This window comes from Perca flavescens, chromosome 2 (genome assembly GCF_004354835.1).
Source record: "Perca flavescens isolate YP-PL-M2 chromosome 2, PFLA_1.0, whole genome shotgun sequence".
Taxonomy (NCBI): Eukaryota; Metazoa; Chordata; class Actinopteri; order Perciformes; family Percidae; genus Perca; species Perca flavescens.
Genome location: NC_041332.1, coordinates 21,484,389 through 21,500,737, shown reverse-complemented (window position 1 = coordinate 21,500,737; position 16,349 = coordinate 21,484,389). Strand labels below are relative to the sequence as shown.

Genomic DNA, 16,349 nt, shown 5'->3' with positions numbered 1-16,349 from the left:
AGGTTCCCTACATGTACGAGAATAGCGCGGACACGCGCTTCACCCTGCAACTGGATACGTGCGACACACGGCGGAAAAGTTGAGAGAAAGGAAAAAGAGACTGTGCTGTCGCATCCGTGTGTGCGTGCGTCCTTGAGAACTGTAACTCGTATAACTTATGTTGTCAGTTAATTGTAGCGTTGACCGGCATGAAATCGGCATATGTCAGACTGACCTGCCGGTCGCCGGTCGTGGCCGAGCACGTGAAAACCGGCCAATTCCGGTCACCGGCCAGTCTATTGGTGCATCTCTACTTAATTGATCTTTTCTGCTCTCTGTGTTGCTTTAGGTGCTTCCTCCCAGAGCAGCTCTCCAGCCTCCAGCACTCCAAACTCACCCGCTCAGCATATGAGGCCCAGCTCCCTGCACGGCCTCTCCCCTAAACTCCACCGCCAGTATCGCTCTGCCCGTTGTAAGTCTGCAGGTAACATCCCCCTGTCCCCGCTCGCCCACACACCCTCCCCTACCCAGTCTTCGCCTCCACCACTGCCTGGCCACACCGTGGGGAGCTCCAACACCACCCAGTCCTTTCCTGTAAAGCTCCACTCCTCGCCGCCGGTAGTCCGCCCCAGGCCAAAGAGTGCTGAACCCCCGCGATCACCTCTTCTCAAAAGAGTGCAGTCAGCAGAGAAGCTAGGCTCACCTCTGACCCAGTCCAGTTCTACAGGAGGGCTGGGGGGTCCGCTGAGAAAGCACAGCTTGGAGGTACAGCACTCAGAGTACCGTAAGGATGCCTTCCTCTGTGAGCTCGGGCTCCAGAGCCTACTGGAGACAGAAGGTGAAAATTTGCCTCCTAATCCTCCACCTCTGCCCTCATCCTCTACAAACCCAGGGGCCGGTGTCCTGAAGCCTATGAGGAGACTAGGGAGACAGGAGTCTCCACTTAGCAGGGAAACACTGCTGGCTGGGAGGGAGAGGGAAGAGAGGGAGAGAGGAAGGGAAAGAGAGAAAGAGAGGGAGACTGATACCGGGACAGTCCTGGAGAGATTGAGTCGGGTTGGAGCAACAGTATCCCAGTCATCCTTATCAAGAAAACCTCATACAAGTGAACTGTCCTTTAGCTCACAGGCTGGCCAGAGCTCTAGACTAAGTGCAGAAACCACTAAAATTACAACTTCTAGTACACCTACCAAAACAACAGGAAGTCTAGGTGGTCTGAAGGGGCTTGAAAAGATCCCCCAGAATCCGGCAGACTTAAATTCTAAACCGCAAGACCTCAAGGCAGCCAAAAGTGTGTTATCTAATAGTAGAGATCCCCAGGAGCAGCTATGGGGCAGAACTGAACCAAAGCAAGAAGGTGACAACAAGAGTAGGCCTGGTTTATCTGGTGCTGCCTTCACCAAGAGCTCTGCTTCTACTCCAGATAAATCCATCAGCATCAACGCAACAGTGAAAGCCGGTCCTCTCAACATGAACAAAACCTTTAAACCATCAGGTATGGGGGACAGCCTGAGAAAAGCTGGTTCAGAGAGTAGTGACTCGAGGACTCCAGACTTCGGTTCTAAAAGCCCCAAACTCCCAGCTCGCGTTCTTGCTCCCGTCATTCCCCCACATGGGCAGCCGCTCTCGCTTGGCAAGGTGAGGCAAGGACTTGGGCCTGTCAACTGCTACCGGGGAACCCTTGACTGGGAGGATAAATGTCGCCTGGAGGTGGTGGAGGAGCATTCACCTTCCCCTTCTCCCTCCCCGACTTCGGTCACCCCCTCCCTCTGCGGACCTTCCCTCTGTAAGTCACGGCCTGTCTCCCCTGGCGACAAGACAAGCTTCGTCAGCCAGCTGACCACTGTGGCCAAAAATGTCCTTGGACCAATCAAGCTTGGCTCTCAGGAGGGGTCCAAGAGCAAGGACCAGCAGACTAAGGCAGTGGAGGAGAGACAGGGAGGCACAGCAGCAAAGTCTGACCCTCCTGCTGGAGGTCGAGTGATTGTTGGGTCTGCAGTGGTGACCCAAAGTCCTGCTGCTTCACCGCTAGAGAGGGCTGCAACAGGTAGCAACCAGTCGAAAATGTGACCCCATGAGAAATGGGACTTTAGTAAAAAAAAAAAGCCTTTTTTGGAAGAACAATGCGACAGAAGTCAAGCACTTAAAAATAATGTACATTCCAGTTTCAGAGTATATCAAATTTTATTTATTGATTCCAATCATTGACTGATTCTAACTTTAAACCAGGAGTGAAATAATCAACTGTAAAGTTGCATTATCTGTTGATTTTCTATTATAAAGTATTTAATAAGAAGACTCTTAATGTAATGTGGAACACTTTATCATATGTATATGTGTGTGGGTCTATGTGAACGCATGTCATATGGTATGTACTGTACATGTATTATAGGTACAAGAAGGTCAAAAAGTGCTTTACGGATCAAAACATGCTGAAAACTGTGAATACCAAATCCAGTCACTCTGTTTTGTCTTTCAACCAGTCCTTTGTTGTTTTACTGCTTATCCAACAAGACAGTGATAAACTGAGTCACAGTCAAATTGTAATATTTGCATAAAACAACACAACTGATGCAGCCTCAGTTTGGCTACAGTGGGTAAGCAAGCAACAAGATGATTAAGCTAATTTCTTCTTCATCCAGCAGTTTACTGAATTGCTGTGCATGGTCAGACAAAGCCAAAGCAGGCACTCTGTCAGTGGATGTCACGTCAAGCACTGTCTAGCTCTGTCTGTCACAGGGGATTGTGTGTGTGTGTATGTAAAGCCACCTTGGGTCTATTTTTGGTGGTTCTTGAAGGCTGTGTCCACAGCAGAGGAAAGCGTTTGACAGAGCTCAGGCTCAGGGCTTATCTCCCCTTTGCAGGAGGGCTACCACAGCTCTTTTCTCCCTCTGCCTCCGACTGCAGCCGACACACAAACACACGAACACACTCACATTGCCACAGGAGGCAGCATTGTCAGCAGCTGATTTTCATGCATCTAAATCCATACCCCCGTGGCCCATAAATTGGACGCGAGTGTGTTTGCAAGTGAGTGTGTTAAGAAGTGTGGGAGTGTGAGAGAATGTGCGTGTCTTTTCAAGGGGTAATTACACTCAGCACGGTTGACTCAGCAAAGGGTATGACAGAAACCAAACTGGAAATAAACAGCCAGCAGTTAGGATCCAGCAACAGTTACAGGCTTTGCTATCCGCTCTGCTTCTTTATTAACAAATCACACTGGCTCAGTGAGGATATATATGTGGATATAGTATATCAAAAAGAATTGTTAAGCACATATACAGTGAACCCATGTGTTGTTTTGAGGCAAAACATGAAAAGCAGGCAGTCATGGATGTAGCATACCGTAATGTGTTGGTCAAAGGGCTCTATATCTAAGGTAGGGTTTGTGGTATGGGCATGGTACAGTATATCACAATGAACCTGTTGCTGTAAAAAAACAAGGTTATCTGCAGTATAATCAGAATGACTGTGTTAGGTTGTTAGATACTAAAAGCTAGGTAGTCAAGGTTGATTCGTGTAAAGCTCACATGTTGCTATGTGACCTACTGATAGAGGTGTTTGAATCAATCTCAGCAAGAGTGCTTAGAAGGACAAAATGTTCACAGGATAAACAAGTAGTGCTCTTCTTCCACTGGTCGTATTCAGCTCATTAGTAGTTAATTATCAGTAACTATTCAGTGTACATAATCTTATGTAAATCATTTACAGCTGTGTGTGAGGACTGCTTTCTCTATACTACTACTAGCTGATTTACAAAAGAAAGTATAGGAGTTAAAAGATTCAATCCATCTTTGATTTGATGCATCACTTTCTGACAGTAATTTGATTTAAATGACCTTGATTCCTCTAAGCTAACATTTGTAAACTGATTCAACCAACAACAGCAACTTCACACAGAGGCAGAAGTTCAAAGACGGAAATTTATTTTCTAGTCCAAAAGGGTCTAAAAAGTCAGTTGGGGCAAGCTGGCAACATTGTTTTGGTTTTTATCTGTCTATGCAGAGCTACAAAGGGGGAAGCTGTTTTTTGTGGTATTGGCAGATCTTTTTCAATAATATATGTAAAAAAAAAATCTTTATGCATCTTTAATGTAATATATATTTAAATATATTTAAAAGGATACTGTTAGCAATCAATCCTTGAATCTAACAATGTTTGAAGGTATAATAATGATGTTACGCCCCCCATTAAGAAAGTCCCATGCACTACACGCATCAACCAGTTTCTTTTTATTTTTTATTCAGCATTGTACTCTACTGTCCTCCAGTGGTTCAAAACATCCACTGTTGAACTGGTTTCTAATAAATGTTCATTATTAATCCGCTGGAGTGAGTGTTTATGTAATGAAGCCAATACCACTAAAACACTGCAGAATGGATGTTGTTAGCCATAGGGTTACTGAATATGCATTTATGTTTCTGATGACAAAATATTTGCAGTAGTTGTCAAATGAACATCCTTTTCTGTTGTGTTCTTCACGTGACTGTTAATTATATTTTCTGGAATAGGGATTAACATTTTTAATATAATATACTGTCTGAGTTCTTTTATATCTTGATGTAATAAATGAGTTATCAGGTCAGCATTGTGCACCGGATTAAGAAAACTAACTGTAATGTAATCTTATACAGCTATTATGCCCACTTTCAGGCCTTTTCCCAATCAGTGCGTCTATACTAGTGTTACATGTTTAAGAATTTCAATTTTGTGATTGACAGAGAGAGTAGAATAAATGCACTTTATTTGAAAACAAAAAATCTTAATTTGCTGGTATTGTTTGTAAGTTACTTTGAAGAAAAAGAAAATATACTGTATACAAATATGGATTCTACAAATGAACACAGAAGTCCAAGTATAAAAACATTCCACATTTCTCTGTTCACTGAAAGTGTATTCATTTGTACCATGGGGCATTTTTATTTGTGATAGATGTGATTCAAATGCAGACACCTGAAGTGCAGTATGTGGAATAAAAATCTGAGATTTGTTCCAAAACTTGCTACCTCTTACTCTTTTTTCTTTTTGGTCTATAATCTGTTATAAAAATGCTGCAGCAACCCCTATATCTAAACACTTTTTTTGGCTACAGTAGTGCAAGGACCCTTGTATTGTCCATTCTGGCATGGCCTACCAGGCAAGGAGGGGAAAACATGAAAGAAACAAATTTTAGACATTTTCACTGCTGTTTTTTTCTGCTAAGTCAGAATCTCACATGTGAACATGCAATATTTTCATTTCACATTTATTTAAAATATTGGACAAATGTAGCCCCAGTAATTGATATTACAAATCATACATATATCTATACAAATGCATATGATTAATCTATTTTTCATATGGTTCGGCATCTCCCATCTGATAGGATTTTTGCTTTTAGATGTTTTATTACAGATAGTGTATGAAACCCATGATAAAAAAATGATGTTGTGTTACTTATGGATGGAATTATAGTGAAAGTGCATTATTCCCCTTTTTGCTGGGGACCCCCTGGAACTCCCTCAATGACCCCTGGGGTCCCAAAACCCCAGGTTAGGGTCTTGCCATATTTGGCCTAGGCTGCAAAACTCTAGTTGGTAGCACCATAGTATATAGGGTAGCACACTGCTAATGTCTGTTACTCGGATATTGTCCAATAAGCTTTCTCACAGTGATTACTTCAACCAATGGAGTTGTGTCAGGAAAGGACAACAGGAAGTAAATGTCCGCTGATGTCAAAGGGAGACGCTAAAGCGGTGGCTGCTCAGGGCAAACCCTTCTATGTACTGGATTATCTTCACCACAGTGTGCACAAATTAGCTTGTTTGTTGAATGAAGAAACGCCTATTGTACTGGTAGCAGCTTTTAAAAAGTAATTTATATCTTTGGCCAGTCCGACTTGAATGCTATGCAGCTAACGCCGGGGTCTAACGCTAGCTAGTCTCTTTAAATGCTAACGTTAGCTAGCAAGCTTTAGCCATCTAGTAACGTTACATTACATTGATCTGTGAAAGCTGCATTCGTGAATGTAGAGTGGGAAAATCGCTGAAATGAGTCACAACACTACAAGGCATCGACCATCTTAACCGGCTTTTACAGAAGGTAAGTTAGGTGTTAGCTAACGTTAAGTTAGTGAATCTTTAATTGTAGGTGAATTAGCTAACGTCATGTTTAAAGGAGGCGCAACGTCATGGCGGTCACTTGATTATTAGGCTTGGATGTTGTGCTAGAAGAAAATCTTCTTTTTTATATTGCATTGACGTCGCGGGGCCAAACAAATAACGTTATATTTAAATTAACTGTGAGGATGTTGACCATAAAGTATAAGTTCCGGTCCTCACACTCACATTGTCGTGACTGATACATTTCTGTTCTGTGGCAAGTAATTAACAGCTTGATCTAATGAGGAGTTATGTCAGCCACCAAAATCAGATGACTTTCACAGTCGCTGAAAAACCCCGACATAGCGGGTAACAGTTGTTGTCAAATGATAATCACATGATGACTTTTTCACATAAATGTTACCATCAGTGCTTTCAGTGACTACACGCCATACCACTGTTCCCTGTTGAAACTACTACTCATCAGTTTCAAGGCAGGGTGAAAAAGTAACTGGTACTTTCCATTGTGTGTTGTACATTATGAAATCAATAGTTGAAGACACATGACTTAGGTTTACACTGACGTTGTATTTACAGTATTTATATTTTTCAGGAACTAGGTAGCCATTGGCTATTTTCCTTTTACAGTAGGTTGTTTTTAGAGTATGACACTTGGAGATGTAGTTTGACAAAAAAATAACCTTGACTAGTTTTATTCAAAGCTTTCAACTGGGGTTTCAAGTAACAATTATCTTTGTTTATTCATCAATTTGCAGAGGATTAATCTGCCTCATATAGCTTTGCAATCTATGTGAAGCCACTATTAAACCTTTAACAGGGAGAAAAAGGACGATTTAACAGAGAAGGATCCCTCTTCCAGGACTGACAGATGTGTAATATGTTCTATACAGTAGACAGATGTAGAAAGGGTAAAATTATGATGTAGAGAAACGTATAGAACATATACGGGCTGTGTCCTCAGTCCAGTCCTTTATTCACTCTTCACCCACAACTGCACCTCCTCCCACAACTCCAACACCCTCATCAAATTTGCTGATGACACAACCATAGTTGGACTCATATCAGACAATAACAAAATAGCTTACAGGAAAGAAGACCCTGTCAGTTTGGTGTACAGACAATGACCTCAATCTCAACACCAAGAAGACAAAAGAAATAATAATTGACTACAGAAGGAACAAAATAAACCACAACGGACTGTGTATCAACGGGAAAGAGGTGGAGAGGGTGGCAAGCTTTAAGTTCTTGGGAGTGCACATTGCAGAGGACCTGACCTGGAGCCAGAACACCTCCCATACCATTAAAAAAAGCCCAGCAGAAGATGTTCCTCCTGAGGACCCTGAAGCACAATGGGCTCCCTCAGGAACTCCTGATGCACTTTTATCGCTGCACAATTGAGAGCACCCTGACATACCGCTGCACCGTGTGGCACTCCAGCTGCACTGCAGCGGACAGAAAGGACCTGCAGCGGGTTGTCAAGACGGCTGAGAGAATAATTGGCACCCCCCTACCAAACCTGAGTGAACTATACTCGAGCCGTCTTCTTACACGGGCCACAAACATCAGGCAGGACGCATCTCACCCCGGACACTCCCTGTTCACCACCCTCCCCTCAGGCAGACTGAGAAGCCCCAGTACACGTACAAATAGACTTCGAAAGAGCTTCTTCCCCAGAGCTGTGAACATATTACAAAAATCACACATATAGCCACGTATTCAAACATAAAAATCTCTCACCCCCTCAGAATGTCTTAGTGTATGTGTATATGTGTGCGTGTACTTGTATGTATGTATGCATACTCTGTATGCATATGTATGTGCGTATTTATGTATACATGTGCGTGCGTACGCATGTATGGATGTTTATGTGTATATGGGTGTAGCTATATCTTTATCTTTATTTTATTTTTTATACTCTATGCTGCTATTTGGAGAGGATTGCTCCAACAGAATTTCGTTGTATTGCATACAATGACAATAAATATCTATCTATCGATCTATCTATAGCCAATATTAGGTTCAAAAAGTACAAATGCATATTATTGAGAGTAAATGTTAAGTGTGAGTTTCAGGCAGAGTGTAAAAAGTGTTGTCAATAATTTACCTAATTTTCTGTCCCCATCAGTTCTGTGTTGCAATGAGGAGCACCAGAGTTCAGCTCTGAGGGCTCAGAAGCATGAACACCGTTTCGCCCAGCGCAGTACAGTACGTAGGGGGAGGGATGCAGGATGAGCTGGTGGAGAGCCGGAGGCAGCAGCCTCTGGAGCAGCAGGGCAGCTTTAGTCTCAGGCTGCCACAGACACCAGATCCCAGCAGAGAGGCAACCGGAGAGCCCGACGAAATGGACAAACTGAAAGCCAAACTGATGTCCGCGTGGAACAATGTCAAATATGGTTTGTATTTACTGTAGTCTTGAAGGAAGAGTGTGTGCGTGCCTCTGTTTTGATCTATATGCTTGTGATTGTATTTAAAGCTTAAGTGCGTAACTTTTTGATATTAATGAACGTCCGTTACATTCAAGCTGTTGCCAAATGAGTTGCTACAAAGCTAATTAAGACTATCAGCTTCACACAACTTTCTCTGTATTTCTCAGTATGGTTATGTTCAGAAGATTGTGTTGTCCGGTGACTTTCGCGCACAGAAACTTGAGTGGAGATAGTTACCTCTTCTGAAGAGTCCGTCATGTTTTTTAATCCTCCGTGTCCTTGGCTACTAGCAACTGCGTGGAGGGAGAGGAGGAGGAGGAGGAGGAGGAGGAGGGGGGCTTTCGTGGAGGGCTTGTATCACATGGACGCGCCAACAGTTTTGTTGTCCTTACTTAGAATTCCTCATGGGGGTGGCAGAAACTATGCACTATAGCTTTAATATATGTATGCATGTTTTTGTATTCATATATTTGATTAAGTCTGGTACAAATGTGTCAAAACATGACATCTGATAAAGCCACATTCAGCTCTCCTGATTGGCAATTTTGCCAACTTCCATTTTCCCTGCTCCTCTTTCTGTAGGTTGGACTGTTAAGTCTAAAACCTCCTTCAACAAGATGTCACCAGTCACTCTCCTGGGTCACTCCTATCTGCTCAACAGTGAAGGTAAGCTGTGAATAAACAAATGTATCTTAAAAATGTCAGGGTTGATCACTTTTTTTAATCAAAAGTGCCTGTCAGAAGATGCATTGTTCCTTCTAGAAAGAGACTCCAGGTGTTGTAGTGATGTTTTGGTTTTGGTTAACCACAATGTGGTTAAGTCTTTTCCTTTGAAAAGATGCTCGGTTTACATCAGAGAACAAAAAAAAAGACCCAAAAAAAGAAGCTTTCCCCTCACTTTTATTTCACAGACATGTCAACTGATCTTTTCTCATTTTAGATAAACATGAGATAAAATTCAGAAGCAGCTTCAATCAACATAGTAAAATAGTTGTCTTTCTTTTTCTCTCTCTCGTCCTCCACGCTTTCACCTCCTCTCAGACGAGGTGGAGCGGTTTCGTTTGGCTTTTGTGTCCAGGATTTGGCTGACCTACAGGAGGGAGTTCCCTCAGCTGGAGGGCTCCACCTGGACCACCGACTGTGGTTGGGGCTGTATGCTGCGCAGTGGGCAGATGCTGCTGGCGCAGGGGCTCCTAGTCCATTTGATGCCCAGAGGTTTGTTTCTCTGACCGTTATACACAGTTTTGCTTTCACCCACAGAAAATATAGGTACGTTTTCTTCGAAGGAGCACTATGTGTAAGCCAATCGGGACCTTTTTAAAGGCTAGCTAATCTAGTTTTTTTTCAGTGCTCTATTGTATTGCCAGACAAATGATCAAGTAAACTTTTTGAATGAAATATTTCTGAGAGGGACCTTCTCTTCTTTATATGGATACACGCTGATTTAGTATGGCATTCAAAAGATGTATAATAAAACTGAAGAAATTTAATAAAAACTATCCCCAGATCTTTAGCCTGACTGTACTTGGCTAAAGTGCAAGCCTTTTTGTATTCTGTAGATTGGGCTTGGCCAGATGCTCAGCAGCTAACCGATGTGGATTTTGAGGTGTTCAGACCCCGTTCCCCAGCTCGAGCTGGCGGGGTACCCATCCCCTCCTTTGGCTCTCCACGGGGATCCAACACCCCTGAAAAGTCCCTGAGTGATCAGGCACCCAAATGTAGCCAGAAGCAAAGACCGGAGTCTGTAAGGGACAGGCAGGCAGAGCCCATCCATCACAATCTGGTCACCTGGTTCGGGGATCAGCCCCCAGCACCTTTTGGGCTTCACCAGCTGGTGGAAATCGGCAAAGGTTCAGGGAAGAAGGCTGGTGACTGGTATGGCCCCTCTATTGTGGCACACATACTAAGGTAAGGGTGTTGAAAGAAACATTGTTTTTTACAAGCAATAATTTACTATTTTCGTAAATGATCAACATAATTGACACACTTTTTTTTTTTTTCCAGGAAAGCGGTAGCCAAAACCTCTGTGCTTCACAACCTGGCTGTATATGTGGCTCAGGATTGTACAGGTGAGAGTAACAGACTGTTGAATTTAATAATTACCCCTTGTGAGAGTCCAGTTCAGAGGTATCAGTAGGTTTATTGCTTTGCTCCAATATGTATTCCTTTGGAAATATCTAAAGAAGTTTTTTTTTTTTTTTCCTCATGCTTCTTTGCACTGCAGTGTACAAAGAAGATGTTGTGCATCTATGTGACCTGTCACTAAGCCAGACTCCCCCTGATCCATCCAGCCAAGCCTGGAAGTCTGTCATCATACTGGTGCCTGTACGGCTAGGAGGGGAGGCCCTCAACCCGTCCTACATCGAATGTGTCAAGGTCTGAATATTCTGCCTTCACACCCCCACCCCCCATCCATTAACCCCTCTGAGAGGGATGTTTCCTAAAAAATTGTGTTGCTGAACTTAAGTTCTCTCTCATATCTCTTAACTCGTATTGAAAATTCATTTCCAGAACATCCTAAAGTTGGATTGTTGTATTGGAATCATCGGAGGCAAACCGAAGCATTCACTTTACTTCATTGGCTTCCAAGGTGAGAACTCGAAAAGCAATGAAGGGATTTAAGAACAATATCCTTACTCAGAGGAAGGACCTGATGGATACAGCTTGCAAGAGGCAGGATCATAGAGAAGCCAGCGTTTTTGGCCATATCTGCCTCAGAACAATCTGTGCTCATAGTATTATCAAGACATGGTGTACTTAAACGGAACATGTTGCACTTCTTTCACTGCCTCCCTTTAATCTTGTCACACTTTTTTTTTGTCTAATCTTGTGTACAGTCAGAAGGAAAGAGAAAAACTAGAAGTCTGTGACAGGCTTAGATCATGGCAACCAACATTTCCCAAAATATACTTCTCACTAATCATTGATTTCCCCTAACTGGAACAATGATTCTGAAAATCGTCAATAAGACACACGTAGAAGAAGTGACAAGTTGTTGCAGAAAAACAGTTTAATAACTTTTTTTTAATACAGTAGTAGATTTTTTTGTTTTGTTTTTGGTGGCAGCATCTTAATGATTTTTAAAGGAAACTGTGGCTTATGGCACTTGGTATTAGCATCACTACTCAACCGTGGAAGCTGCAGCTTGGGTTAGTGGGAAGAAGATCTAAGAATACGGAAACGGCACTTTGCAGGTGATGATTTTATACTTTTTATACAGCGTTTCAATTCCTCTTCCTGACTTCTCCTTCCTGTCTGTTAGACGAGCAGCTGCTGTATCTGGACCCTCACTACTCCCAGCCTGTGGTGGATTTCTCCCAAGTCAACTTTTCACTGGAGGTTGGTTGCATTATCTTCATCTCTCTTTACATGTTTTGTCACTATCTCTCTCTCCCCTCCTCTCCTCCGTCTGTCAGGCTTTGTCTCTTTTTTTATCAGATCATGTTGGACTTGGACCATGTGACTTTCATAATTAATAGTGCTTTGACTGTACAGACCATTGAAGATAGCATGTCCTGTCATGAACATTTATTGACCTGTTGTTAATGTATGACCTCTGTCTCCTTCTGTCCCTCTCTAGTCATTCCACTGTAGCTCTCCCAAGAAGATGCCCTTCAACCGCATGGATCCCAGCTGTACCATTGGCTTTTATGCCAAGAACAAGAAGGACTTTGAGTCTCTATGTTCTGCTGTTGGTGTGGTGAGTTTTTACACCCTCCTGCAACTATCTGACTCTAAATTCAAAAGCATTTAATAACAGGAGGGAACATAAGATTTAACTTCCTAACACCCTTGATCTAAATATTGTGAACCCGTCCTTTAACAAAGAAATTAACCAAAAATGCTACAAACCCCTACTATACATACAGTGGGGAGAACAAGTATTTCATACACTGCCGATTTTGCAGGTTTTCCTACTTAGAAAGCATGTAGAGGTCTGTAATTTTTATCATAGGTACTCTTCAACTGTGAGAGACGGAATCTAAAACAAAAATCCAGAAAATCACATTGTATGATTTTTTTTTTTTTTTTTTTTTTTTTATATATATATATAATTAATTTGCATTTTATTGCATGACATAAGTATTTGATCACCTACCAACCAGTAAGAATTCCGGCTCTCACAGACCTGTTAGTTTTTCTTTAAGAAGCCCTCCTGTTCTCCACTCATTACCTGTATTAACTGCACCGGTTTGAACTCGTTACCTGTATAAAAGACATCTGTCCACACACTCAATCAAACAGACTCCAACCTCTCCACAATGGCCAAGACCAGAGAGCTGTGTAAGGACATCTGGGATAAAATTGTAGACCTGCACAAGGCTGGGATGGGCTACAGGACAGTAGGCAAGCAGCTTGGTGAGAAGACATCAACTGTTGGCGCAATTATTAGATAATGGAAGAAGTTCAAGATGATGGTCAGTCTCCCTCGGTCTGGGGCTCCATGCAAGATCTCACCTCGTGGGGCATCAATGATCATGAGGAAGGTGAGGGATCAGCCCAGAACTACATGGCAGGACCTGGTCAATGACCTGAAGAGAGCTGGGACCACAGTCTCAAAGAAAACCATTAGTAACGCACTACGCCGTCATGGATTAAAATCCTGCAGCGCACGCAAGGTCCCCCTCCTCAAGCCAGCGCATGTCCAGGCCCGTCTGAAGTTTGCCAATGACCATCTGGATGATCCAGAGGAGGAATGGGAGAAGGTCATGTGGTCTGATGAGACAAAAATTGAGCTTTTTGGTCTAAATTCCACTCGCCGTGTTTGGAGGAAGAAGAAGGATGAGTACAACCCCAAGAACACCATCCCAACCGTGAAGCATGGAGGTGGAAACTTCATTTTTTGGGATGCTTTTCTACAAAGGGGACAGGACGACTGCACCGTATTAAGGGGAGGATGGATGGGGCCATATATCGCGAGATCTTGGCCAACAACCTCCTTCCCTCAGTAAGAGCATTGAAGATGGGTCATGGCTGGGTCTAAGGGCAACTAAGGAGTGGCATCTCAAGGTCCTGGAGTGGCCTAGCCAGTCTCCAGACCTGAACCCAATAGAAAATCTTTGTAGGGAGCTGAAAGTCCGTATTGCCCAGCGACAGCCCCGAAACCTGAAGGATCTGGAGGAGGTCTGTATGGAGGAGTGGGCCAAAATCCCTGGTGCAGTGTGGGCAAACCTGGTCAAGAACTACAGGAAACTTATGAGCTGCACAATTGCAAACAAAGGTTTCTGTACCAAACATTAAGTTCTGCTTTTCTGATGTATCAAATGTCATGCAATAAAATGCTAATTAATTACTTAAAAATCATACAATGTGATTTTCTGGATTTTTGTTTTAGATTCCGTCACAGTTGAATAGTACCTATGATTAAAAATTACAGACTTCTACATGCTTTGTAAGTGGGAAAACCTGCAAAATCGGCAGTGTATCAAATACTTGTTCTCCCCACTGTATGTAGCTGTCAGGCTGGAACCAATCTGCTTCCTGGAATCGCATCACACTCATTAATTCACTCAATCGTTCATTCAGCCAGTCCGAGTGACTAACCTGCAGCCGTTAAAGGTTGAGTCTACGATGCTAATCCAATACACTTTTTGTCAATTTCAACAAATAACTCCTTACGGTCCATAAACAGCCGGGCTATTTTAATGGGAAACTGGCTCTGCCCAAGCCACACACACAATTTTGGCCAAACGGCAACAGCCGTGTTGATGCGTGTGTACAGGACAGGGAAATGGGTCATGGGTGTATAAAGAAAAAGGCAGTGGGAGCGAGAGGGACGGTAAAAAAGGAGGAAGCGAAGGAGGGACCTCAATACAACACACACACACACACACACACACACACACACACACACACACACACACACACACACACACACACACACACACACACACACACACACACACACACACACACACACACACGGAGGGATTGGCACCTGACTATTGTTTTGACTTGAAAACGTGAACCTTTTCTTGATCTTGAAGAAGTTTATATAAGCTGCATTTTCCTTCTTTTTATACTGGTGTTAATTGAACGTCTTTTGATTCTTGTATTTATTTATTTTTTTGTCAAATATAAACAAGCAATTTGAAGACGTCAATGTAATAGACTGATTCATCCATAATGAAAATAATCATTGGTTACAGCTTCAGTTTAATTTTGGCTAACAAACCATGTGAAATAACTTTATTTAATAGATATTCATGTGTTCTCTTAACATGACATTTTCTCAATCAATACTTGAATCATTCTGTAGCATTCTAGGACGTTTTGTAGACTTGATCTTGTTTTTCTTGCCAGGCCCTGTCATCAACGAAGGAGAAGTACCCCATCTTTACCTTCGTAGAGGGCCAGGGTCAAGATTATGGACTTGAGGGTCACTGCAGCAATCACAGTGGACCTGCAGCCCACATTCTGCCCCCCGGCAAACTGGGGAGGAGTAACAGCAGAAGAATTAGTGATGAGTTTGTCTTCCTGTAAGGCACCCAGGAGGATGCTCTCTTAGCTCTCACCTGTAGGGTGCAGAGAAGGACACCTCATTTTCCTTTCAAAGGGAAGGACGTGATTCTGCTGATGGTGCAGCTGCAAGGTGGATGAGACGTTTTTGTGCTTTATCGCTTTTTACTGGTCAACAGAAATAAAAACTGTGTGGCTCCTGTCATCCCCTTTTTGTGTGGATGGTGGTATTATAAGCTAACAGGCAGTCATTGTTACAGTCTGGAGCATTTTACTAGGCAAAGGCACCATTTCAAAATGGATCATGGTTGGAAATGTTTCAAGCACTTGAAGTATTCTTGTTTTTCAGACTCTTAAAAAACCTCAAAGTCGATCATGCCTGATTAAAATCAAGCACTTAAAAGTACTCCAAATACACTCAATTACTGTCTTCCTCCTGGTCTGAACTGGACAGGAAGGTGGTGTGTGGTCTACATGATATTTAATTAGCTCACAGTTAAGGGGGATGGTGCCTGATACTGTTCTTGACTTGTATTATCTGCTGAACATTTTCATTCTTTAAATTTATTTATTGGGTTTATGAACGTGTGTTAGTGTATGTTATTACATTTTCTTAAATAAGTGTACTGATGGTATTTAGGAGTCTGTCACATTGAATTTCACAGAGGTTTCAAATTCTTCCAAGAGCACCTTGAACAGATGTAAATTCATTCTAGTGTTGCAGTCTGGTCCGAATATCGCACAGATGCCCAGGGTCTCGATCTTCCACATGCTTTGTCGCTCCATTATTGATCATAAAGAATATGAAACGCTCCCATAAATCTGATCTTTCAATGCTCCTGAAGAGTTACTCAAGCTCCCAGGTTGAAGAAAAATAATCCCTTTAGTTGGAGATGCATGTGCTTCTTTACCTGGTAAACTGTGGCTAGTCCCATTAAGCAGGATTATAAAGTTATCTGGATACATTTGCAAATTAAAACCCAGAACAGCTCTTTTTACATAAGTTTAAGTTCTAGGTTAAACGATCAATAAGACCGACCCAATCTGAACAGAATTTTTGCCTTCAAGCTTTTGTTGCAATGTCATTTGTGTTTAGTCTGTCCCTTTTCTACATGAAGGCTACTACTGCAGGTTGCACTACTACTGTTTTTTTTTTTTTGTCCTGATTAAACTTCAAACACTGGAATCACATTTTACTGGTATCTCATACTCTGTATATTAGCAGTTTTAAGGAGATTCACGCTGTTTTGTTCTTACCTGATCACTGCTGTAGCACCAACTGTTTATTCTCAGACAAAGTGCCATGTTTGTCTTCAAAATGTGTCTTTAAAATCAGTTTGTTTTGCAATTAACTCTTGTTTTAAATTGAAACTAGTTTTCCACT

At 42.4% G+C, this 16,349-nt stretch overlaps 2 protein-coding genes across 2 annotated transcripts in view; both read left to right on the top strand.

Moving 5' to 3' along the window:
- The window catches only part of mast1a (microtubule associated serine/threonine kinase 1a), a 75,191-nt gene extending 73,142 nt beyond the window's left edge, over positions 1–2,049 (top strand). The window contains exons 28-29 of the mRNA XM_028589049.1: positions 329–977; positions 1,101–2,049. Coding sequence (XP_028444850.1) covers positions 329–977; positions 1,101–2,049 — 1,598 coding nt within the window. The remainder of the gene's footprint in view (positions 1–328; positions 978–1,100) is intronic.
- Positions 2,050–5,615: 3,566 nt separating this feature from the next.
- Positions 5,616–16,156, top strand: atg4da (autophagy related 4D, cysteine peptidase a). Its single transcript, XM_028565397.1, has 11 exons — positions 5,616–6,060; positions 8,206–8,473; positions 9,089–9,172; positions 9,548–9,721; positions 10,066–10,414; positions 10,511–10,575; positions 10,731–10,882; positions 11,018–11,096; positions 11,769–11,845; positions 12,087–12,206; positions 14,810–16,156. Exons 2-11 carry the CDS (start codon positions 8,257–8,259, stop codon positions 14,987–14,989), a joined length of 1,497 nt encoding a protein of 498 aa, XP_028421198.1. The 5' UTR covers positions 5,616–6,060; positions 8,206–8,256; the 3' UTR covers positions 14,990–16,156.
- Positions 16,157–16,349: the final 193 nt, after the last annotated feature.